The 27,405-nt window shown below is 36.3% G+C and overlaps 1 protein-coding gene across 1 annotated transcript in view; it reads right to left on the bottom strand.

Moving 5' to 3' along the window:
- The window catches only part of WDR72 (WD repeat domain 72), a 175,100-nt gene that overhangs the window by 69,939 nt on the left and 77,756 nt on the right, over positions 1-27,405 (bottom strand). The window contains exons 15-18 of the mRNA XM_084894070.1: positions 17,734-18,551; positions 14,898-14,989; positions 10,535-10,614; positions 4,547-4,742 (exon numbers count right to left, since the gene is read on the bottom strand). Of these exons, the coding sequence (XP_084750196.1) occupies positions 4,547-4,742; positions 10,535-10,614; positions 14,898-14,989; positions 17,734-18,551 (1,186 nt within the window). The remainder of the gene's footprint in view (positions 1-4,546; positions 4,743-10,534; positions 10,615-14,897; positions 14,990-17,733; positions 18,552-27,405) is intronic.

The following is a 27,405-nucleotide window of genomic DNA, read 5'->3' as shown; positions in this document are numbered from 1 at the left end:
TCATCTTCATCCAGGCTACCATATTTGAGCCAGGCTGCTATCTTCAAGGTTAGTATAATGGCTCCTAACTGGTCTCCCTGCATCTGTCCTTGGCCCCTGAACCTCATTGAAATGTGTGCCATTTGTCTGCTCAAATGGTTTCTCATCTCAGAGAGAAAAACCTTAAGATCTCGCTATAACAACCAAGGCCTTCTATGAGGTGCCCTCCGCCATTACGTTTCTGCTGCTTGCTCACTCGTATCATGCAGATCTTTCCTAAATGACTTCTGTGGCCAGAAAGAAGAAAGTCTTGGTATTCTCACTTAGCCTGAAGACCTCATAGAGGGCAGTAGAAGATGCATTGACTATAAATAAAGACAGTCCAAAAAAAGCACTGTCCCTATGAAGTAGTCAACTGTATTCCAAAGCCTTTTAACAACTAGACAGATTTCCTCCTGAGAAATTCAGTAGGCCAAGGAAGACCCTCCCAAGCCAGTCCCTCTGCTATCGGCCACCGGGATTACAAAACTTTTCTGTTGAATCAATGTTTATTTCCTTGATTTACTATAAACAAAGAGCACACTTTCATTATTTAATTCTGTAGATAAGTCTTTGAAAATGGTGCATCTAATAAAGATTATTTGCAATACCCATATTTGATGCATGATCTTCACATCTACAGTTTAATGTGAATTTAAATTCAGCCGATAATTTCAGGTGACAGCTTTATCTGCAAAGCCTCCATTTCTATTTAAACCAATTTATTTAATGGGACAATTTAGAGCACTTGTTTAAACTGATCCAAGTAACATTAAAAAATAAGAAAAAATAAATTTCAAATGTATTTTAATAATAGGAAACACTACTATTTTAAAATCAATGAATCTTAGCCTCAAATGTGAGTGTTAGTTATATAATTTCTTAATAAAGAGATTTAAAGAAGATAGCAAAGTAATCATTATAAAAAAGTAAATTCAGATAAAATCTACCATTCTCCCATAAAATACCAATAGACAAATATTAAAACCTCAAATAAAATACGTACTGTGAAATGTAAGAAATGAAAACACTGAAAATAATCAAGATATGGATTTATAAAGTTCAAACGCATTATGCTTCCATTTTCATTTCACTCATTTCTACTGCTTTCTAGGTGCATCTCACGTACAAATAGTTTAAAAAAATCTGTTGATTTTCTTTATTATAAGGGCTGAGAGGGCAGCAATTGAACACTCTGCATTTTCTTTGGTAATAGAAAGTATGATTTATGAGAGAGGAATAAAAATCTAAGAAAACCACTCAATAAATTATTCAATTTTCAGATTGAGCTGATTTAGAGCAAATTTCCTCAAGCTGCCAGTGTGGAAAATGCAGTTTACTGGACAAGAACATAGTGTTTAAGAGAATATTCATCCATGTTTTCAGTAATTTTTTTACTATAGATAAGGTACTCACCCTCTTTTAAATCCCAGTTTTATTCATTAAAAAAAATAGGATAATAAAAGAAAGCATATCTCAAGGTACAAGATATACACCTCTGGTGGCATTCAAGATAGCTGGTATGGTGATGGACTTATTTTCAAATATTATTTATTTTATGTATATGAGGAAGATATATAATTAGTGTGTCAAATAACAAAATTAAGGAGCAATTTCTCAGGCTGTGTCTTTCTCAGAGAGTAGTTTCATTTCAAACACTTCATTTCCATGAACATGCACATTTAAAAATTGTAAAATTGATTACACAGATGAGTCAAATATGGAAGACAGACTTAAGGTTCATGTGAATTATGTATGAATCAAAGGAAAAAGTGAGAGAACATTTATAAATGTGTTGGAGTATACTAAGAATACGATAATTGTTGTTACTATTTTATCCATATCTATTATTGTTATATTACTATTATACTAATAAACCAAATATACTATGCCCTGGCATAAAAGAAGTTTCTGAATACCTGTGCATCATAAAACCATCATCTCTTACTTTACAAATGATTAACAAAGAGAATGCATCAAGTAACCAAGAAAGTATAAAAAAAATCAATTAAAAAAAGAAAATCATTTTAAAAGGGTGTGGAGTGGAGCTCACAGAGGACAAGTGAACAAAAACCTGATAAAATTAAATGACATAATCCATTTATTATAGTAATATTTTGTAAAATAATAGATGTTTCAAGGGCATTCTGCTTAAGTAACTGCCTACAGAATTTGAGGAATAATCGCACTGATGAAGAGTACCACACCATCTCCATTACCTTTGAATCAAGATATTTGAAGTAAACAAATAGGTTTTTTTTTTACTTATATATATTTTAAAATTTCATCAAGTAATGCAATACATACTACTGTAATAAAAGTCTAAAAATTTTCCTGTCATTTTATAAATTTTTCTGAATAGGCAGTGTTCTTATAAATATAATATTACTTGGAAATTTTCCTCTTCAATGCATGTTATATGTTTCTGATTTACTTGTAATTGCAGTTAATATTTTCCTACAGGCAGCATTCCCCCCAATAAAAAATATTCTCAGCATTTTTTGAGTATATTATTTTTAGTTAAAATATTCTAACTTTCATCTACCAACATATGCTACAACATATAAATCATAATATTTTTGTGTTCCAATTCTTATCACAAACAAGCCTAAATTTTCTTCTAACATTAGCAAAGCTCAGCCATAATAACTTAAAGATAGTTAATATCTAACATGAATTCTGGGTGTCTCTAGTCACAGTAAGATTACATTTTATAGTATTAACTAGAGGTCCAGTGCACAAAATTTGTGCATGGAGGAGGAAGGGTGTCCCTCAGCCCAACATGTACCCTCTCCAATCTGGGACCTCTCAAGGGATCGGGCAGTTGGACATCCCTCTCACAATCCAGGACTTCTGGCTCCCAATAGCTCGCCTGCCTGCCTGATGGCCCCTAATTGCTTCTGCCTGCCAGCCTGTTCACCCCCTGACCACTCCCCTGCCAGCCTGATCAATGCCTAATTGCTTCCTTGCCAGCCCGATTGCCCCTTACTGCCCTCCCTTGCTGGCCTGGTCACCCATAACTGTCCTCCCCTACTGGCTGGTCAACCCTAACTGCTCTCCTCTGTTTGCCTGGTCTCCTCCCAACTGCCTTCCCCTGCTAGCCTGATCCCTCCCAACTGTCCTCCTTTTCAGGCCTGGTTCCCCCAACTGCCCTCTTTTTCAGGCCTGGTCCAACCCCCTCCATCTGCCCTCCCTATTGCCCTGGTCACCCCTAACTGTCCTTCCCTGAAAGCCTGGTCCTCCCCATCTGCCCTCCTTTCAGGCCTGGTCACCCCCAACCGCCCTCCCTTTCAGGCCTGGTTGCCCTAACTGTCCTCCCCGGCAGGCCTGATCATCCCCAACTGCCCTCCCCTTCAGGCTGGGTGCCCTGTAACTACCCTTTCCTGCAGTCTGGGTCCCCCTTTACTTCCTTTCCCTGCTGGTCTAATCGCCCACAACTGCCTTCCCCTGCTGGCCATCTGTGGCAGCCATCTGGTGTCCACATGGGGGTGGCCATCTTCTTGTGTGTTGGAGAGCTGGTCAATTTGCATATTATCTTTTTATTAGATAGGATAGTTCTTATACCCAATAATTAACTGAGGACAGAACAAGGCCTCAGTGAAACTTCAAATAATGGGTAACTCATGTGACAATAAGACTCATCAGAAGTTCCACCTTGATTTTCTGCTATGAATTTTTCACCTAGAAAACAGGTCTTTGGGCCAGTGGATAAGTTAGGCACTCAGGATTTGGAATAAGGCACAGAAATGCCACCTCAGGAGCATTTACTCATGATGACATTAGCTGTGTTTGGAAAGTTGGAAGAAACCTATTAATGGCATATGGGTGCCTGGCCAAATGAATTAAAAACTCAAACGTAGTAATTGAAAATTAATTTAAATATACATTTGGTCATATTATAAATCAATTTTTCATCAAAAACTTACTAATAAATTTGAAAATCAAATTTTCACTTATTTTTAACTGTTTTTTTCTTTATTTTTTTAAAGTCACAGAAAATGAGTTAATGTTTTACAGCAGAAATTTAGATTTATTTGCTTGCCATAAGCCATAAACATCATCATTATAAAGTTATAATGATAAGATGTGTTATAAAATCAAGTGGACCAACTATAAACCAGTTTAATTTTAGTGTCTATTATGTCTCTTATTCCCAGAAAAGAAAAAAAAACCCAAAAACTGGCACATGGGTACTATCATGGTAGCAAACGAAAACAAACTTTTATACTGTATATCCCTTTAAGCTATTACTGTTAATCCTGTTTTCATTTTTAATTACTTACTTTCAAAACATTTTTTATAAATAATATAGTTTTTGTTTTGGAAAATATTTACTGATTATAATAGAATATAGAAGTTCTTTAAAAATCTGACAATTATATGAGGAAATTGATAGCAGAATAGGTCAGATACAGGGCACTTGGCTTGATTTTTGCAGAAATGATATATTGTGAACTCATATTCTCAAGAAATTCTAAGTAGTAGAAAAAATCCCAATGAAAGAGCATCCAATAAATTTTGCACTTACTTTGCAGAGACAAACTGTCTGTAATACACTGTAACTCTAGTTCCTCTGTGCATTCCATCTTTGGCTGGATCTGCATCATCTGGTAGTTACCATTCTCATTCATGGACCCTGGTTCACTGTTGACTGGTGTCTTTCTCAAGGTCTTCATGTGCTGTTGAACTTCCGCCAAGAGAACAGCTTGTATTGCTTCAGTTACCTGTTGAGTTTGTGTTTCCATACAAATTATATTTAGTATTATTACAAATAATAATAATTTGTTTTGCACAAAACCCAAAGCCTGAAATTTCGATTAGGAAAGATCCACATAAATTGCAATGTTCCATTCCACTAGGATTAGCATCTGAAATAATTAAAATGCAGATACTGAGAAATGGCACCCAAACCGTCACACTGATCTTTTGTAAATGCAAAATACTATACAGGAAAGTTGAAAGGATTTTTGAATTCCTTCTTTTAAGATATTTTCACTGGAAAATAAAGGAAACTAATTTGAATATGTCATAATGCTCTTAAAGACAAGTGTAGTTCCTCAATGTCTAGCTCTAAAGCACTCTTTAGCTAAAAACACATGATTTAAACTAGGTTTAATACAGAAAGTTAAAGACAAGACTTTAATAATAAATCTCACTAAACTCTGTGTATATGCACCTGGCTTTATATAGGTCACAATACTGCAAGGTGCAATTTCCTATTATTGTACATGCCCACCCAAGGACCTGTGGTTGGCTGGAGGGGGTGGGGGAATACTTGTCACAGGGTACCTAATCCACTATGCTCATTTTTAAATAAATAATATGGTATATGACATCCCAAGTACTACACAGACTTGATAGACAGGTCTTCTGAGCTTTGTTCCTCTGTCCTTTTTGCATATCTTGTGCTAAGGTTCTTCCCCTCTATCCCTGAGTAAAAAGCTGGTGTACTCTAGCCTTTTTCTGGAAAGAAATGAGATACAGTCTAGGTGTTAGGTCAAGTTCAAGGAAAGTCAAGTGCTGAATAAGTGAGGGAAAAACGAAGGGCACTGCTGATCTAGGTGAACTTGGGACACCTTCCTATTATCCTTCTCTGGCTGACAGTTAAACCTTTCATATAGCCATCACCCAATGCCTGCTCCTTTCTCCTCTAAAACCTGCCCTCCAATGACTCAGGTTCCACAATTGCCACTGCCCCCTCTGCATTATCCCCAGTCTGCTCTTACAATGCCGGGGGCATGGGCTTTGGGGCAACACTAGGGTGATGGAGAGAGGCTGATGCCAAAAATAGAACATGTATATATCTAAATATTTATTTAGTCTCTTTTATGTGGCATGACTGCGATAGAGACTTTTAGGCTCCAGGGACACTCAGAGAGCTGTTGCTGATGGCAGATGCTTACTAAGTGACTGTGGCAGAAGGACCTGGACCCTTGACTTTCCAATATAGGAAGCTTCCTAAAAGTATCAGAGGTTTCCTGATTACTGATTGCTCCTCTGTTTTGTTTTTTTATTTGTTTGTTTTGTTTTATTTTTTGTTTCATTCAAATGCTCAAACTCAAATGCTTGGTTGGCTTGGGAAAAGATAGATAATGAGTGAAATGATTTTACTATACCAGTGATCGGCAAATTCATTAGTCAACAGAGCCAAATATCAACAGTACAACGATTGAAATTTCTTTTGAGAGCCAAATTTTTTAAACTTGAACTTCTTCTAACTCCACTTATTCAAAATAGACTCACCCAGGCCGTGGTATTTTGTGGAAGAGTCACACTCAAGGGGTCAAAGATCCACATGTGGCTCACGAGCCATGGTTTGCCAACCACTGTACTATGTACCATGTCTACCAACACTGTAGTACTGCCTGTCACAGTACAGGTACATAATGCTCACTCATGCATATCACATGATGAGAGTCTCAACACTGTGTCAGTTATTGCATACCATGAATCTAACTGCTCTACAAATCAAGATACTAGTGAATCATGATATTAATATCTACATGTTATGTGATAATATATTAACTATTAGAGATAATGTTTGCCAGCATACACGCTATACCACAATAGAGGTGGTCCATGCTTATTTATGTGTGTCATATAGAGGACCAAACTATATTATTTATTCATGAATAATTTCACATCAATGAATTTTACTTTAATTTTGTCCCACATTTTATTTGACAGCACTGATTACAAGATGTGGATGATGTGGTACAGAGAGCTCTAAATAAGAAATCAGAAAGCCTGGGCTTCTGATCCAACTATGACAGTAACTACAGATGCAACCTTTGACAAGTGTGGGTACTACTCTGGGACTTCATTTCCTCACTTATGAAACAAAGTCCGTGATACCGAGAGCGGCTGGAATGAGAGCTTCCAATCACAGAGTCCTGTGTGGAACCTTCTTCTGTCCATAACCGTAATTCAGAAGGCTATTAGACGACATCCTCAGACCCATGGTCCCTCCAGATGGTGGCCTACCTCTCCGAATGAGCCGTCTGGTCATATGCCCCATGGAAGTATGGCTGCCTCTCACTGTGATCATTGTCATCTCTAGGAACACCCACAACTGTGACTTAGAAAGTTCTCTATTCCACTGGATACAACAGTCTATAACAACCAGGATCAATATTCTTTCTTAAAAACCTATAAGGGTGTATGTAATTTCATCTAACATTTCTAATTATTAGATTTATATTGTATATCATGACCATATTTTTTAACTGTTGAATTTTGGGAGTTTAGACATATTTGTTACTACAAATACATATTAAGAGAATAATTAAAAATGGTATCATTGAAAACAAGAGGAAGTAAAAATAACAAAATGAAACATATTCATCATAATGAATAGGATACTCAGAGCTACAAAACTTAAAAGTGAATACTGAATGGCATACACCTAGCTGGAGACAAACTCAAAATACACACTTGATGCTCTGTGTGAAATCAATAAAGCATGGTTCCAATTCAGAGAAACTATACAACTTATAAGCAGGTTAAAATAACGTTATCACTGTATCTGGTATACAGTGGGCACTAAATACATACTGATGGAATTAAAATACTCCTGAACACTTTGAAAACATACACTGTGGAAAGTAGAATTTATTGCTTCTTTTTAACCATCAATATTTCAGCTTCTCTACTATATAAATATAGTAGATAAATTTTATAGATAGTAGGGATAAAATTTATGCCCCAAAATGTAAAATGTATACAGTATTTGTGATTTTAATAAAGAGATGGAATTGAAAGCACTATGGATATCAAGCTGACTCCTGAATGCAAATTTCTCTGCAAATAGATATGCAAAGTATTAAACTCTTATGAGGGACTGTGCAGTGATTTAAAATAATGAAATAATGTTTACTAATCCATAAGCTGGAAAGAGATAGCCACAAGTCTGGTCCATGTACTCATTACTGGAAGTATTTCAGTGCCATAAGCAAGCTAAAATTTTTACTGTTGTTGTTTTGTTTTGTTTGTTTGTTTGTTTGTTTGTTTTAACTAAGACCTTGAAACAGCAAAGCAAAATAGCACAGAATGTTATAAAGACTCATTTAGAGCCACCAAGGCCTGCTTATCGTTCCAGTGTCCGAATTTTCTGATATAAAAGCATTTTTCCAATACCTGGCTCACACTGGTCTTTGCAGCATCTCCTTAAAAAAGCCACAGCACCTCTGCCTTAGAGGTGCTGATGTCATATTTCACTCACTGGAGTTCCATTAGAAAATCCCAAATCTGTAAGGGCAGCTTCAGAAATATGCAAATTAGCAACCCCAAAACCTTGCTGCTGCTATTTCAGCCCTTATTCCAATAAGATAAAATGGATAGATAGTAGGGATAAAATATGGGTATGTTTCTTATGTGAGAAGCACAAGAGACAATTTCCAGACAAACTTATTCATCTGAAAAATATATTCCTTCTTACTTGTTCCCTTAAGGTACCCCCTAATCCAACTTCTGAAGTCGGATTTTGCTCTATTTTACAAAAGCATTCCCTTTCCACCTAGTGATTCTAAAATACATTAGAAAGTAGATTCAAGTTAACATGATTTGACAAACTGCTTAAATGAACAGCTTTATTAGTAATTTGAGGACTTGTTTGATGAAGCATTTAAATGGATACTTGTAAAAATTCTCATTCCCACTTTACACATGAGGAAAATAGTTAAAGTTAACCCTATCTTCCAGAGTCATTCATTGGTCTAGTGGCAAAGATGAAAGGCAATCTGTGAAGCTTGGACTTCCTATAGTGTGAGTCATAAATGCTCTGATAATATTTGTACCTGCTCCCAGCATTTTGTACAAGGTCATAGTATCATAGAACCTTAAAGATCCATTAGTCCAAGCATGTCCAGACCTCATTAAAACTTATCTGAAAGTCAAATTAACAACTACAAAAAAATCTTTAGTTAGAGCAATTCATGATAAATGTTCTGTTAAACTCATTTTCTTAAGGATTTTTCCCAATTGTGGAATTCGTTGGCTAGTAGGGGGGGAAAAATCGCACTTTTAATAGATAGATTCCTTTATTGATAATATGCTGGTAATGTCAACATGTACTGATGCCCATTTGATTATCACGGAGGCTTTTGCATAGCTATTCATTCATTCATTCATTTACTATTTATTGACTGGCTACTGTCACTACTGCTTTTTTTTGGCACTGGTCAAAGAGGAGTGAGTGAGACCAAGCCCCTGCTCTCAGCAAGCTGAATATAACAGAAGATAAGCAAGCAAATAAATAAAGGTATAGCCTAGCCAGCATGGCTCAGTGATAGAGCATTGACCTATGAACTCTGAGGTTAAGGATCTATTCTTGGTCAGTGCACATGCCCATGTTGCAGGCTCCATCCCCAGTGTGCAATGTGTAAGGAGACAGCGGATCAATGATTATCTCTCATCATTGATGTTTCTCTCTCCCTCTCCTCCCTTCCTATCCGAAATAATAAAAAAATATACTTAAAAATAAAGGTATACTCTTCATTAAAAACAGCACACAAAAAAGAAAAGAAAACTGGGTAATGTGATGGTGGCTGGAGGCGTGGGGTTTGTGAGGGGGAGATGACACTATTCGATGGAGTGATCAGGGTAGACCTCTCTAAGAAACTGACTTTTGAGCAAATAATATTTGGAAAAAGGAAAATTCTAGCTCAAGAGAATAGTAACGACCTAAGGTGGAAATGAGCTTTGTATGTTCTGAAAATATTAAAGACGCTCAGTATGGCAAAAATAGGGGGCAAAAGGATGAGCAAAAAGGTTAGGCTAAGGGCAAATCTTATAGAAACAAGTTGGCCATGGTGACCCGCCATGGCCAGTTTCAATAACCATTCCAGTTGTGTTTACTTGGTTTTATAGTGTCGACCCCCACAGTTCATCCTGAGTTAATTTTCTTTTGTTTTCCTGTACCCAAAATAGCCATTTTTAATCATTGTTACTGCTATTCTTGTCTTGCAAATTTGATATGCATTAAGCTCATGAAGAAGAGCAAAGTTCCAATAAGTACCCATCTAATCAATGCACAGATTTTTTTTGGTATGTATAAAGCTATCCACTTACTTTTAGTACTGAAAAAAGAAAAGGCTTCAATTGGGCATTGAAACCAGCCCTCTAAATTAGCTCATAGATGAAGTAGTCTCAGGATAGAAAAGCATTTCTAATTACACTTACCAAATTCCTAAGAGTAGAGACATTTTGAAATAAAATAATAGACAATTGTGCCACAAACTAAAATTTCAATGAGTAGTAAGTTATGGATCCCATGAACATCTCTTCCTTAGCTCCCTCTATTCAGACCCCCTAACTTGGTGCACCTTAGTATATATTATTTTCCACTTCCCCCCTCATTATCAGTCTCTGCATTAACCGCGTTAAGTGAAATGCCCTGGGAGGACATTGTGTGAGGACAAGCACACCTACTCACTCATTCGTTCAAACAAAAAGGAGGATGAATGAACCACAGCAGCAATAAGCTCTTCCATAATCAAGAACATGCGCTGTGTCATACCTGCACAGACTGATCTCTCCAACAGGAAATTAGCTTCAAGAGAGAAACATCAGCTTCAGGTAGATGGGGTTCATTCTTACCTAGAAACATACAGAACAACATTTATATCCTGAAAGTATTCAAAATGGATGCACCCAATGGTCCTCAACTCCAGCTGTGCAGTAGAATCACTTGGGGAGACTTTTTTTCATAAACCAAAGCCCGGGGTCAGTCTTTCAGAGATTCTGATTTAACAAGTCTCAGGATGACAGTGGGTCAGGCATGAATACTCTGTAAAAGTACCTCAGAGGATTTTCACGTACAGCAAGAGTCAAAAGCCATTCATTAATGTATGCATTTATAATAATTAAGACTAATACATATCTACCTATGTTAAATCAAATTCATCTTTACACCTTAAACCCATCTTTGCACCTTTTTTTTTGCCAACAAAATGTAATGACTAATATTCCCACTCAAACAGATCACCAAATTTTATAATTCCTTCTTAAGGTGAATAGTTCCAGAAATTGAACATGGCATCTATCATGCAGAAATCATATAACAGACTTCCCTTTATTTGTCCTCACCCAGCTCTGCTACTCTGATCACTAGGTACAGCACTTCGGTTTTAATTTGCCTCATTTTGTTATGTATTGTTTCTTTTAAGTCTTCCCTCTTGAATCTCCTTTCTATCCATTTGCCTTAATGTTCAGTGTGAAATTTTAAGAGTGAGCTAGGGCTTGGTTTATTTAAATTGATCTATAGAGTGTCCAGCAGTTTCCTACACAAAAAGCACTTAATAAGTACCTTTTCATTAATTGAAAATGTACATATTATCATCTAAGAGAAAAATCGATGAATTAAGGCTTTCTGATGGGTAAAATATATTATCTAGGTACCAGATCCCTGAATGAGATAAAAACAATACAGGATTGCACTGGAGAGAAAAATGACTATGATTGTCTATTTAAATTAATCTATTATATAGGTCTGAAATCCTGCTACTTTTAAAATTAGTATTAGTCTAATATGCATTTTATTAAATCACCATTTTAAATATCAATAGATATATGTATGTGTGCATTATATTAGTGGTCAAGGGAAATGTACTAGAAGGTATTAAATATAAGTTGAGAACATGAAATACATAAGAAACTTAAATACAATACATAAGAAACTTAAAACTCATTAATATCATTGTTTTTCCTGATAAAACATATAATGTGAATTGAAATGACCAAGATCAGGGCATAAAACATGATAGAGCACTATGATTTTGAAGTCATATTTTCCATTTCTTCATGAGCACAGCAGGTAAAAGGACATTTTTTTTTTATCTCTCTCCTTTTGTTGACCTTGTGACTCTACCATCAAAGCGAAGTATTGGTCTCAACTGTAACTGCTTACTGGCATCAAGGGGTACTTCACAGTGCACTTTAATGTGATATTAAATTTTAATATGAGGTGGAAATGAGAGCCAACGTTTCTTGGCAATGTCAGGGAGTTAAAGAATTAATTGCAACTTAAGGGGGAGAGATAAAAAGAAAAACATCCCAGGTTTACCAATATTACCTAGTCACCATTCTTGCTGAAAGAAGTGGGCACTGGTCCTGTCAACCCTTTAGAATGAGTGCCACAGTGTATTTTTACTCTTCAGGCATTGATTATAGAATTAATAGCATGAAGTAAATCCCTCCTTTCCCTTTACCTCTCATCTTTCAATTACTAAAACACATAACATTTCCTTATTACCTAACTGGGTTTTAAATGTATAAAGGCCAACTTTAAACATCACGGATGCATCAGTAATAACACTAGTTGCTCGGGCTGCTTTGGTTTCGGCAGCCATAGGAAAATCTGAGGCTCCCTGGCTCTGGTTAGCAAGTCTCTTGGTCTCTGCAGAAACCACTTATATTATGCCTCAAATTCCAATCCATTTCCTAGTCTACTAAAAAAAAAAAGAAAGTGAGGATAAATACTCTAACAAGAACCACTAAGGAAAAGACAGGTGACTCAGAATGGGCCATATAGGGAGAACATTACTAGCAATCTTAGATGTCAGAAGTGGCCTGACATACTGGAAAGAGCAAGGGATTTGGAATCAGACAGAGTTGGACTAGAATCTGGCCCCTCTGCTTATGACTATAAGTAAGTCATCTATTAAGTTCCCTGACCTCTAGTTTTTCTAAGGGTAAAACAGAGATAGTTCCTCCTACTACATAGTGTCCTTTATATATAAGTTGAGCTAATATATGCAAAATTATTAACATAATTCTTTGAAAATACTCAGTAACTCAAAGCTATTACTAAACTCCCACTCTAAAATATCCCAACTATTCTTTTCAATAGTCCTATGAGGGGCTGCATGTGCTGCTGTTCAGGTCATTCCAATGTAGCAATAATCTACACCTGTGGTCGGCAAACTGTGGCTCACAAGCCACATGCAGCTCTTTGGCCCCTGGAGTGTGGCTCTTTCACAAAATACCACGGTCTGTGTGAGTCTATTTTGTAAAAGTGGCATTAGAAGAAGTTTAAGTTTAAAAAATTTGGCTATTTGGCTCTCAAAAGAAATTTCAATTGTTGTACTGTTGATATTTGGCTCTGTTGACTAATGAGTTTGCTGACCACTGATCTACACTAATAAAAGAGAAACATGCAAATTGACCTTACCTCTGCTATACTCACAAGCCAAACCCACCAGCCAATCAGGAGTGAGTATGCAAATTAACCCAACCAAGATGGCTTTGGCCACAGAGTGAGCAGAAGGCTTGGGTTTCTCTAGCAATGGAGGAAGCCAAGCTTCCTACATACCCTGGCTGGCCCTAGTGGCCTCCACCTATGGAACTTAACTAGTAGGACATAGATAACAAATTTAAAAATCATATGTAGTATGTCATGTAGTGAAAAGGATTGTGGAAAACTGTATAACAGGAAAAGGGTTAGGGTTGCTGGGAGAAGGGATGAAATGTCATGTGAGCAAGCATTGAAGGATGTGTGGTGGAGGTAAGGGGCAGCAGGCTGACTCTGAAATCTGGGGAAAGAATTCAAGACAGAGGAAACAGCCAATACAAAGGGCCTTAGACCTCCCTGTCATGTTTGGGTATGAGTAAAAAGACCAGTGGAGCTGGAGTATGGGAAGCAGGAAATGAGTAGAAAGAGATGGGGTCAGCTGGGAGTGCGAACAATGATGTAGGCAGAAAAGCCTTGTGAGTTATCCTAAATGCTGTGGCTTTTATTCAGAGTGATGCAGAAGTCACAGAGTTAAGTAGAAGCATGAGGTTCTGACTTTGCTTCTAATAGGTCACTCTGGTTGCCTGGTTGGGAATAGAATGTAGGAATGAAAAATAGGAGGCCTCTGTAGTCATCAAGGCAAGAGGTGATTAAGGATGATGAAGGGTGGTTCTGTAGTGGAGAGAAGCAGTCAAAATCTGGGGTATATTCTGAAGGTAGAACCAAGGTGATTACTAAAAGGCTAGATCTGGAATGTGAGAGAAAGGGAAACATCAAAATGGCCTCAAAGTTTTCAGCCTTAACAACTGGAAGGATAGAATTGCAACTTAGTGAGATGTTAAATATTTGAAGAAGCAGGTTTTGGGATGAATCTAAAAAGCAAGATTGTCACAGATTTCAAGGACCGTTATATGACTTCTGAAATAGCTCTAACATCCTCTAGTGTAATAATCACTTATTTGGTAATACAGATACTGCTGTGCCCTAGCTTGTTTGCTTAGTGCAGTGGTCGGCAAACTCATTAGTCAACAGAGCCAAATATCAACAGTACAACTGAAATTTCTTTTGAGAGCTGAAAATTGACTTCTGCGCATGGGCCACAAAGTTTCAACTGCACTTTATGTGCGTGCCACACGTGGTATTTTGTGGAAGAGCCACAGTCAAGGAGCCAAAGAGGCGCATGTGGCTTGAGAGCTGCAGTTTACTGGCCTCTGGCTTAGTGGATAGAGCATCGGCCTGTGGACTGAAGGGTCCCAGGTTTGATTCCAGTCAAGGGCACATGCCCTGGTTGCAGGCTCCATCCCCGGTGCGGGGGGGCGTGCAGGAGACAGCTGATCAATAATGCTCTCTCTTCATTGATGTTTTTATCTCTCTTTCCCTCTCCCTTCCTTTCTGAAATAAATAAAAATATATTTTAAAAAGGAGACATGCATAAGGCTAATTTAAAAAAATGTGCACTTTAAAATTTTTTTCACATATATTTCAATATTGGCAGAATACAAAAATATAACCATGTGAAATGTAGACTAAATAATATAATATAAGACATTTGCTTATTCTAAATTGTAGAGTGCAATTCAGTTATAGGAACTACTTATTTTATGTCATAGAAATAAAAACAAAACAAAACAGACTATATCTGTAACTTTACCATTTCTTAAGTAACTGTAGAAGCTTAAAATATGCAAAATATCATTTCCAGGACTTTTCACTTTGTTATGCACAGAATCCATTCTGAAAGAGCTATTGAAAAAAAAAAAGATTTAAAATATATTATTGAAAATGCATGAAACATATTTTGAAAACTCAATTAAATAAATGAAATATATGAGTGTATGACCAATTTAACAAATTTGGAAGGTGAACACAGATTGCTTTAGCAATGTCTTCCACATTAATCTCTTTGATGAATCTTATTCCCTCACATTTCTCCTACCTAACACCTTAATTCCAATTGAATTCTGAATCTTAGTTTATTAGTATTGTCTTGTGATCTACTTTTACGGAAGGGATCTTGCTTTTAGGTCATGCAACTTGTGGCTAATGCAAAAGAAACATTTATTTTTCATCTTAATATGTTGACTCTGCCAAAGACTCCTCCCATGGTGCCGTGGGGACGAGAGGAAGGTAGGCTACGCTCTAACGCAGTGACTCAGCAGCAGCTTTCAGAGACTGCCAAGGATGTGCTCAGAGGCACTAATCTGTTTCCTTAAAATTCAGCTGCATCATGCACCTGACTGTTAAGCAGACAAGGACTTCCCAACCTTCACAACCACAGAAAAATGTTAGTAAAATGGTCAATCTTGTTAGAAGGATCCGGTGAGACATTTAACACACATTAGTTTGATTTCCTGCAAAAGGACATGCAGTCTCTGACAGAATATCAAACCTGAAGCGACTGACTGAAGGTAGCAGTCTCCAATCCTGACACCTCCATTGGATAATGTTTTCATTAAGAATCTATAAAGAATTTGTTAATGTGTGCCAACAATTTTTTTTTAATCCTCACCTAAAGATATGGCTTTTTAAATTGATTTGAGAAAGAGAGAGAGAGAGAGAGAGAGAGAGAGAGAGAGAGAGAGAGAGAGAGAGAGAGAGACATGGGTCAGTTGTCTCCTGTACTTGTGCTGACCGGGGATCCAACTCACAGCCTTTCAGTGTATGGGATGATGTTCCAACTTAGCCACTCGGCCAAGACTGAACTTCCGATGTTAAGGGAAGGCATGGTGAAAGTCTGTCATCTCACCTAGTGGGCCTGAGACACAGCCTATACTCTGTACTTTGTAATCAGGAACAAACTCAGAACAAATGCCTCTGACAAACAATAACTAAGTCCCTCACCTGCTCTATGGGATCACAATTAGGGAAATACATACACTTTTATAGCAGCCCAAGTTTTTAATAATTTGAAGAAATCTTAACGATCACCTATCCCACCCACCTCATTTTAAAAATGAGGAAAGCAAGGCCCAGAGGGTTAAGTGACTAGTACAAAGGCACGTGGCTAGTGAACAATAAAATCAGGATGCATTCCTGGGTTTTCGGGCTCCTGGCTGCCTGCATTTTATTTTTAATCAGATATTAGGTACGATGTAATTTTCTTAGTAATAGAAAGAAAAGTAGATGAAGCCTATCTGAATTTAAAAAATAAATAAATAGGAGAAAATAGAGGATAGTAAAGAACCAAAATTTACCACTCTGTTTTCTCATTGTTAGGGCTATGAACAGAAAATGGAAAACCCAGTAGTATAAAAGCATTATAATGGAAGGAAGTATAATGCTGAATCCTGCATAATCCATAGGGACTGCTTTGCTACTAGACTGTAAGTCAGCTGAGGGCAGGAACTCTGTCCATTACACAGTGTCTGGCACAGGTATCTGTTGAATAGCATCTCTCCTGTAAAGGCTTCTAGATGTTTCTATCTCACACTAATTATTCTCTTTACAAGACCACCTAAAATACCTGTATTACAAATGGTTTTTCTTAGTTTTTCTTTATCTTACTTCAATGTTTTCTATGTATTTTATGTGCATTGTTTTTATCATTTAAATGAGCTCATAGCCAAATGAGAAAATTTTGCATATTTCCCCTAGAGGCTGGTGAATTGCATTAAATCTTCTAATATCAGACTCTGAAAAACTGCATTGCGTTTTAGCAGTGGGAGAGGGTAAATACTAAGAGTTAAGGTTAGTGATTAATCAGGCTTTGGAAAGAAACTGGTACTCAACCTTGAATCAGACTCAAAAAAGCTGAATTAATCATGGGGTTGGTGTCTTCTCTCCATAAGCCTTAATGTTGTCACCCATATAATGAGCAAAATAATAAGGCCTATAGCACAGCTTTGCTGTGCATACTAAATAAAATCATGTATGTAAAGGGCTTCCATGGTGACCAGTAGATACTGATACTAAGCACTAAAAATACACACAGCAGTTATTATTACTAAACTGTACTTTCTACAAATTAATTACTGATGGTCTCTCCTATTTTTAAAATGCCAAAGTATACAGTAAATGGTGGGATTTGAGGAATGAGATTTTCAAACTTTTCCCTTCCCTATGATATATAAAACATATCATTATAGGCAATTACTTAAATGTTCTTTGTTCATATTTAATTCATAGCAACTGCAATGTATTTCAAGGTTGTATGTATATATGTATGTATATATGTATGTGTCATCTATTTATTGAATCATTAAGCATCCAGAACTCTGATTTTCCTGGCACATATTACGAGAACAAGGATTATTTGTTGAATGATATATTTTAAAACAAATTTATTGCTCAAATTATCCTCAAATCCCAAAAATTAAAAGAAAGGTTTGGTTTTTAAATGTCTTTGGAGCTAAAGGAGTTGTTGCATATTCATTCTTCATGTAAATTAAGGAAAGAAGGAGAAAGGCTAGGGAACTGAATACAACAAATAATGGTAATTTTTAAAATATCCCAAATGAGAATAATCAAAATCTCTTGGCATGCCTTACCTATCAGTTCCATATGCCACGTCTACAGGCATGTTAACTAATTTGTTAACTAAAAACAGTCTTCTCAATAAATAAGTGATAGTGTTTGACTCATGCAAAGCATCACAATTATTTTCCAGTCCTCCTGGCATCCCAGCTTGATTTGGAAGGGTGGATGTGTATTTGTTTGACAAGTCCAACACTTTTCTGGAAAACAAATTGACTTTCGAGTAGTCTTTCTTCATTTCGGCATTGCATACGTCCCAACCTGGCAGCATCAGTGAGAAGTGATCTTCATTTGAAGCAAGTCCTAAAGAAACGGGACCCTGAAGCTTCAAAATATTGAGATGCTTAATGCAAAGGTTATCTAATTCCTTATCCACACCCCATGGCAAAAGGCAAGATAGGAGCAATTTGGCCGCATCTATTGTGAGGTTGGCATCAAATTTTCTTGATGGCGGGGGGTGTGTCTTTTTGGAGCTCTTAGGTTTCTTCTGCCTTTTTATTCCCTCATATTCTTCTAAGACCAGGATGGAACTATCTCCTTGGCTCGGGGCTTCACTCACAGGCCTGGCTTGTGCCTCTGCTGAGAGAGAAGCACAGGCGGTTTTATTTCTCTTCAGCGTCAGTGTTTTCTTCTCAACTGTACTTCTGGCTCTTCTCAGGATCTCACTGGGATAGAATGAATTGGAAGGGTCACTGTCACAGACTGGTGTTGACAGCAGAAGTTCAACAAGGCTTTCCAAGTCAAATAGAAGGATATGAAAGCCAATGCTACTCCATTTGGTCTTCACAGGCAAGACATTAAAAGGACCTGAGAAAGATTTGGCATCAGCAACCTGAAGGAGAACGAAAGAAACACAAAACTTCATGTGTTAAAGCCCTAATTTTTAAATGATTTTACTAAAGGTCACATGGAGTTAAAAATGGCATAAACAGAAAGTATTAAGTAGCAGTACAAGTAATTGCAAGTCATTTTAATTTTTTTCTTTTAATTATAAAAATTCTCTAAATTAGACATCCCATATTCTAATATACTCAAATCATTTTTTTTCTTAAACTTTTGTTTTTCTTTTAAAAAATATAAATTAGAACCCATGGAATATTATGGAATTTGATTGACATCCTTTCATATATACTTTCACATCTTCTTATCAGTATGGCCATGAAGACATACAACAGGGGGAAAATAAGTTTGAAAATTAAGGAGAACAGTTAGAATACTTGCAAAAATTTACAAAACCTTTAAGAAGAATGGTCTCTCCAAACCTGTTTAACATTTTATTTAAATTTTTAAATAATTGGAGGGAATCTAAATGTTAACCAATGTCAAATTGTTTTTATCTATTTTAAAGGTACACTTTGTTCTTTCTCTGCCTAAAATGATTTTGACCTAAATATTGGCATGGGGGATCCCATTCGTCAGTGAGGTTCCTGCCCCTTGAAAAGGCCTTCCTAAAGCACCTCATCCCCTCATGCTCACCTACTACTTCCTATCATCTTCCTTTTTTTTTCTTTCTTCCTAGTACTTATATTATATACAATGTTTATTTGTTTACTGTATATTTCCTCCAATAGCATTCAAACTTCACCTCTACAGGAGTTTTGTAGGTTGCTTTATTCCCAGTGCTGCTCTAAGGCATTATTAGCATCTTTTTTTTAAAACAAAACAACTGATTTCAGATAGAAAGGTAGGGGGAGAGGGAAATAGAATCATCAATGATGAGAGAGAATCATTGATTGGCTGCCTCCTGCCTGGCCCACACTGGGATCAAGGCAAAAACTTGGGCATGTGCCCTGACCAGGAATGAAACATGACCTCCTGGTTCATATGTTGACACTCAACCACTTTGCCATGGCAGCTGGGCCACTATTAGGGTGTTAATAACTATTTGTTGAATAAATAGTTAGATTGTTGAATAATTAGCATATGTATATAATGGCATACCATTCAAATATTTTGAAATAATGGTGTAAAACTATATTTCCTGGGAAAATGTATTCTATAAGGCAGAGAAATAATACCCTTCTAATAAAGCCATGTGTGTATGAATGTATAGATATTTTTACATATTGACATATATAAATTTATACATATAATATGTACATTTATATTCATCATTTATATTCATAAAGGAAAGGCACTAAAATGTTAATAACTTAATTAGAAAGAGAAGTTAAAGTAATCTCTATATGTTAGGGTTATTATAAATTTTGGTTTTGGATTTTTTTTTTTTGCACTGATGACATTTAGTTTATAATCATAAAAAAGAAAATTTTAAAAAACAAACCATTACAATTTTTTAAAGATAAAAAAACAGAATGGGCTTCAGTTTTATACAATTCTATTTCTCTGACAAAAATGCATTTTTTTCTACCAATAAGATAGTGTAAGGATTCGTATAATTATTAATAAATAATTTCTGAAAACCAAAAATAAAAGCTATACAGACTGAAAATGGACAAATGGCATCAATAGCAATTCACAAAGAATAACATTACAATTAAAATATGAAAAAACGTTTATAACCAGTAGTAATCAAGAAGTGAAATTAAGATAGTAATACCATTCATTACCTATTCATTTAGTAAAAAGAGTTTCTTACATTACCTTATTATGCAATGTCTAATGCATATAAGAAATAAATAAACCATGCATTTAGAATTCTCATGAACTTCTACTGTCCTAAAGCTATCATCTTCTCTGGCTGTTGTGTTTGGACCTCCTCAATCATTGATTCTCTCTCATCATTGATGTTTCTCTTTTTCTCCTCCTATTCCTCTCTGAAATCAATAAAAATCTATTTTAAAAAAAGAAAGGAAGAAAGGAAGCTCATTTCCCCCAATTGATTTAACCTCATATACCTTTTCTAACATCCCCTTCTAACTGTAATCTTGCTTTTTCCTTGGATGTCTCATGACATGTTTTTTCCCCCAACGTTCACCTTTTATCATCATCATATGTATAAGTATCCTTATTTTCATCACCTGCAATCTCTAAAAAGCTGAGCCTGCCTTAATCTCAGTGCACGACATCAGCAAAATTTGTTCTGTTAAGACTTCATAGAATATGAGGATTTTTACAAAATACTTTATTGAGCCTAAAAGTGCTGGATAAGCTGAGTCACAAAACCATTGAGAATAAACATACTGAGTTCATGGCTCACTATAGTAACTCATAGTGATTGAAGATGTTATTCCAGGTCTTCTTGAATAGTAACAAATAAAATTGGGGCCCATTTTAAAAATAATGATTAAGTTCACTTTTGTTTGCAGTAACTCGGGAATCAGACTTTAAGTGTTAGTTCTGCACATTTCTGTAAACCCAATTCTAACCTCTGTGTGACCAGAGAAATTCACTTAAAAAACTGTCCTCTAAGTGAAAAATAAGTGTCTCGCAACACCAGCCCAGTTAAGCACCTAATTACAGGGTCAGTCAAGAGTCAACCTGCCCCGTAACAGATTGCCTTTGTCAGGGGGATCGGATCTGTCCAGAGATCACTCAGGGCGCCCGCACTCTTGGCTCCTGGTATATTCAGATACCATAGCCTTGACTTTGAACTATGTCTCTTCAAAATCTTATTGATGCAGAGGCTGAGGTAATTTGGAAAAGAACAAAAGTGTTCTAAAACTAAGCCATTTCTCCACAGACACAAATGAAACCACTATTTTCTATCCCTCTCTGAACACACCTGAGCCTAAAAATCATAGACCGCTTTCCTGGTTCTCTTAAATATTTTTTGAAATAGAATTTCAGGGTGAAATGGTTAGAATGCGCTCCACCAAGGTTGTTTCAAAACACACTTCAACCAAGAGTGAATGTATAGGTTATTTCGTTACACATGCCCAAGATTCCTCTTTTTCTTAATTCTTCTTAGGTCACTTTATATATTTATTTTTCCAGAGGAAATTTGTAATCAAATCATTGTTTCCAAAAACCCACCAGGGAGATTTTAAAAGTTATTGTTATTAAATGTATAAATTTGTTACTATGTTAATTAAAAAAATATTGTGCTTTCTCTCTGGGGTTGCATATCTTATTAAATCAATATATTTTTATATTTTTTAGTAATTTTTAAAACATGTACCGTATTTTCCGGCGTATAAGACGACCCCCCTAATTTTAGTTAAAACATAGGTTTAGGCCTATATTCGCTGTATAAGACTACCCCCCACTTCCGAGGCAACACCAGTTCTTTTTTTAATAGACCGCCTCTCTGACTCTGGCCAATCTGAGCAGGCTTTTTTTCGTTTCAAATGTCGTTTATACGCCGGAAAATATGGTACTCATATGGGTGTTACGTATTTTTTATTAAATTTATCCCTGTTTATTTTCTATTTTATTGCAATTATGAAGATAATTTTTATATTTATTGTATTTTTAAAAAAACTGTTCTTTTGTATTATTATATTAAATTTGATTTCAGCACACCAATGCTAATCTTTTTTTTTTTTTTTTTAGGTTTTCTGTTTTATTCATATTTTTATGTAGATTATCCACCATTACTATATTTAAGTAAAGGTAATTTGTTCCATTCTTTCCATCCTTATTCTTTATATTTTTCTTTCTTTTTTTTTTTTTTCAGTTAATCCTCACCTGAGGATAATTTGATTCTCAGAGAGAAACAGGAAAGAAATATTGACGTGAGAGAGGCACATCAGTTAGTTGCATCCCACACACAACCCAACTAGGGCAGGGAGTTGAATCTGTAACTGAGGTATGTGCCCTCAACCAGAATCAAACCCAAGACCCTTTAGTGCATGAGCCAATGCTCTAGCCACTGAGCCAAACTGTTTAGAGCTTATTACTCCTCTTAACCCCTGGCATTTGCTAAAATGTTAAAAATATGTTCAATAATAGTAGGAATGTTCAATAATAGTAGGAATTTATAATAATTTACAAATTATTATAAATTAAATCAGTATGATTATTGCTGGGTGTTTTTTTTAATTTTTAAAATAATTTGATTCATACATTTTCCTAATACTGGATAAGTTGGAATGGTTTCCTAAATCCATGTATGTGAATAGCTACTCCTCTTTAATGCCTGGACATTTAAATTAGATTAATACAGTAACATCAGATAAATGAAAGAAAACTATTTTAACAGCATAAACTAGCAATAACCTTATATTAACATATAATTCTAAATATCTCCCCCATCAAAGATTTCTGAAAGAGAAAAATAAAATAGTAGTTATTGGAGGCTTGGTTAAAAATCTAACCAGGGTTCTGATATAGAAGGATGTACTCCAAATATTTCTCATTTGTCAAAGCAATCTGTCAAATAAGACAGCATCTATAATACAATCTCATTTCTATTATAATGAAAACAAATTTATACATATGCACACAGACCAGTACACATGCCTTTATTTTATGGTCTAGAAAGGAACACATCGACAGCATCATAATAATGAGACTAACACAAAGGCAGTGGTTTGAAGAGAGAGAGAGGTTTGTTTACTGCCCATAAACGTCAGGGTCCTCCCCGTACTGTCAAGCACTCACTTCCTAAAATTCAGCCTTGATCCATTAGTGATACATGAAAACCAATACTGCTACATCGTATTTTGGAAAGTCTTAAGTTACAACATAAACCATACCTGAGAAGTCAAATTACTGTATATATTACTGACATGATGTCCCGGAAAAGAAAAATGCTTTTATATTTTCCCTCCTCAAATATATCAAGACATGCCATCTACTTTAACTGATTTAATACACGGAACCGCATAAAAATTTCATGGAAAGTACAACTTAAATGCTATTTTACCTATCTACCTTCTTGTCTCCAAAGGCTGTTTACCATAGGGATTCAGCTTTATTCTGGGAACTCTGCTAGCTCCCTGAGAAGACACATTTCCATTAGCTGATGGAGAATCCCACACTGGTTTACCCTCTTTCTTGAGACACTAGCCACTTTTCTAACAAGACACACACTCCTGATGAACAAGCTCCTGCTTTGTCTGCGCTTTGCCCTTTGGCTGATTCCAGGGTAGAAAATGCACGTTACAAAGTATTATTAATTAATGTAATGGGGACCTAACATTTATCCAGTGCTAAAATCTTTCACACAATTTCACTTTAAAATTTTAGTTCTAAAAATTCAAACTCTGAGCTAAAGCAGAGATTGACTTAAGAATTCTTTAGTTTATGAATATTTGTGATATGGGGGATACTGATTGCCTGATCTCCCTATCAGCAATTAATTAATTAATTAATTCCAAGTCACCCAGCCAGTGTTGCTCAGTGGTTGCGTGTCCACCTATAAATCTGAGGGTCACCAATTTGATTCCAGATCAGGTCACATGCCTGGGTTGCAGACTCAATGACCAGTAGGGGGCATGCAGAAGTCACCCAATCAATGATTATCTTTCATCATTGATGTTTCTATCTCTTCCTCTGCCTTTCACTCTCTGAAATTAATAAAAATATATTACAAAATTAAAAAAATAATTCCATGTTTATTTTATTTATTTTTATTTATTTAATATATTTTTATTGATTTTTTACAGAGAGGAAGAGAGAGAGATAGAGAGTTAGAAACATCGATGAGAGAGAATCATCGGTCAGCTGCCTCCTGCACACACACACACACACACACACACACACACACACACCCCACTGGGGATATGCCCACAACCAAGGTACATGCCCTTGACCTTGGGACCTTTTAGTCCACATGCTGACGCTCTATCCACTAGGCCAAACTGGTTTCAGCAATTCCATGTTTATTGAGTTGAAATTTTTAATTCAGCAAGTCAAGCAATTCCTCAAAGTGCAGAAACAGGTTAGAAGATTTATTTTTTTTTCTTTCTGAAATGCCTTTCTCTACCAATCCTTGAAAAGATGATGCAGTTCCAGTCTGGCCTTCAGGGCTGAAGTCCGTAGTTGTTTAGAAGTGCACAGCACTGTGGTTTCTCAAATTGATTCCAGGTAGCTCGGGAAATGCTTCCCATCAAACCGCCTTTGGAATACTCAGACACAGTCCTGAGAACCTTTCAAAATAAAAGCCGCTGGTGGAGGAGAGGCTGACTCTGCTCTGTAGCTTTCTACTCATCACAGATCTAATTGTAGATAATGTTTGAATAGCTGAAAAGCTGAAATGTGTGTGTGTGCGTGTGTGTGTGTGTAGAGAAAATAACAGTTTCAATGATTTATTAATTTTCATGATTTAAACCAAAATGTCTAAGCTTTAATTAAAGTGACATTTCCATGAAGCATTATAATAACACATCATTTAATTTTAAATACGCAACCTAAATGTATGAAAGAGGACTTTAGCCACTAAACATGCATCCAGTAATAAACCTTTTAGTACACTATCTGGACCCTCATTTACAAAAACAAAATCAAGATTGTTATGCTTAAACTGTAAATGCTAAGTTAGTCTTGCTTTCTGCGTATAATTATTTCAGAAATAAATTCAAGTCATGAGATGAAGCAGACCTGGAAGTGAATACCAATGTCTGAGGAAGGTAGGAGTACCGTCTGCTTACTGCCTTTCACTCTTTCTGTAAGGGTGGAGCTGTTATAAAGCAGGCACAGACCCAAACCAAAAACAAAAGCCACACCTTCCATATAAAATTGGAAATGTGAAATAAGATTTATTTTACCGTGTCTGTGCTGGCAATTAGGGAATTCTCTCCTTTAATCTATCTTTCTTCAGTGCTATATACTTTATCTTCAGAAATTTTTATGGGAAAAAAGTCTGGATGTTCCAAAGAGCTCATTTATATTTCTCCATGGGAATTTTATCTTCATTGACAGAAACCAGTAACTATTTTTAAAAGACTTTTTTTCTATTGTTGACTAAGTGAAAAAGATCTACAAAGGGCTTTGCTCATATTGCACCAAATACATTTCAACATTTATAACAAATGACTTAATTTCATGGGAACCACGAACAGGTAAGGATATACTGGTTACAAAAAGCATACATCTTACAAAGATATAAAAAAAAACATTGGTGGGACAACAGGCATGGGCAGATATCCCAACAGTGCATACATCAAACAACAAGGGGTACGTGAAAACGCCAGCCATTCATTTTTAGACCCATTGAGCCCAAGGGTTCCTGGAGATGGTTGTTCGTAGTAAAAACCGTCACCCTCCAAAGGGCCAGGGGAAAACAATGTGGCTGGCAGCACAAATAGAGACAAAAGAGAAAGCCTTCCATCTGCAGCAGATGCACAGGAAAAACCTGGGGAGCTGACTTTACAATAGAGGCGACATTACCAAGCTAATGGCACAGGCAATCGTGGGGCCACCACTCACCCCTGGTGCCAGCGGGGCATCTATTTTCAGCTAAGTGTTAGAGGACCTTTTTGCTTTCTCTCACCACTGGAGTAAAACAACCTAGTGGGGAAAACCCACTGGCCGGTAATACATTACTATATTGGATACTTTTTGTTTTCTTTCAGCAATAACTTTACTGGGTTATTTCTTGCTATCATCACCAATTAAAGTGGAGCCTGCTTTAGCCAACTGCACCTAACGGCATATCGGTCCCAATGTTGCAACTGTGTTGGCAAGTATCACAGGGTCAAGAGGCTCCTTTGACCTTGATCATCTAAGTCTTTCTGACCTCTCACTAGTTAAAGCAATCTCGGCTGAACTCGGACACACTCTGCGACACTATAAAGCTTAGAATATAAAGATAAATGAAATTGTGTTTGAGGCTTCAAATTGGTTTATGGGTGTAAAATATTGTGCGTGTATCCTACGGAATCTCAGTTTTAAAGTGCACACTCTGACTTTGGCTAATGAACAAAATTGCATGCTTTTTTTATAATTAATTGTAGGTTAGATTATGCCATTCACCTACTAGAAGGGGAGTCTAGAATTTTTTCATATCTGAATGTGAAAGGGAAATGCTTAACCATCAACTATATACTTTATTAATCTATTTGTGTTAGTATATTATCATGGTCATTTAATATTTTGAGGTATTTGGTTTAACCTAAAGTAGAAGATACATATAATTTTCTTCACTAGCACTGAACTCTCTTTTAAATAAAATAACTGTATAATTTATTGTTCAAACCAGCCCACGTTTGAGAATGGAATAGTGTACTATTAATACTTACACTGGGAGAGAGGGAGGGAGAGAGGACGAGAAAGAATTAAATAAAATTACCAACAGGTCAGAAGGAATGTTTCAGGGCAGACTGGATTGAGAACTGACTAACAAACTAGAAACAAAGTTTAGGGATCCGTTCACGACATCTGGTCCTGTCCAAAACTCCATAGAGATATTTTTTTGAAATAATGAATTAATTTCATTTATTATAGCATGGAACTTGATGACAGTCTCACAAAGTTCCACAAGGGAAGGCTGTTTCCTGGGATAAATTTCTATCTTTTTAAAAATTTGTTTATTGATTATGGTATCACATAATTGTCCTCATCCCCCCATTCCCATCCCAAACCCCTCCCCACATATGCCCTCACCCCCCTGTTGTCCATGACCACTGGTTAGGCTTACATGCATGCACACAAGTCCTTTGGTTGATCTCTCTCCCTTACCCTCACTCTCGCCTACCTTCCCTCTGAGATTTGACAGTCTGATCGCTGCTTCTCTGTCTCTGGGTCTGTTTTTGTTCATCAGTTTACGTTGTTCATTATTTCCCCTAGATGTGTGAGATCATGTGATAGAAGAAATAATACCCTTATAAGAACTGAAAATA

Source organism: Pipistrellus hanaki, assembly GCF_964339955.1.
Source record: "Pipistrellus hanaki genome assembly, chromosome: 1".
NCBI classification, from domain to species: Eukaryota; Metazoa; Chordata; class Mammalia; order Chiroptera; family Vespertilionidae; genus Pipistrellus; species Pipistrellus hanaki.
Note: the sequence above shows the minus strand (reverse complement) of the source record. Positions and strands in the feature narration are given on the sequence as shown.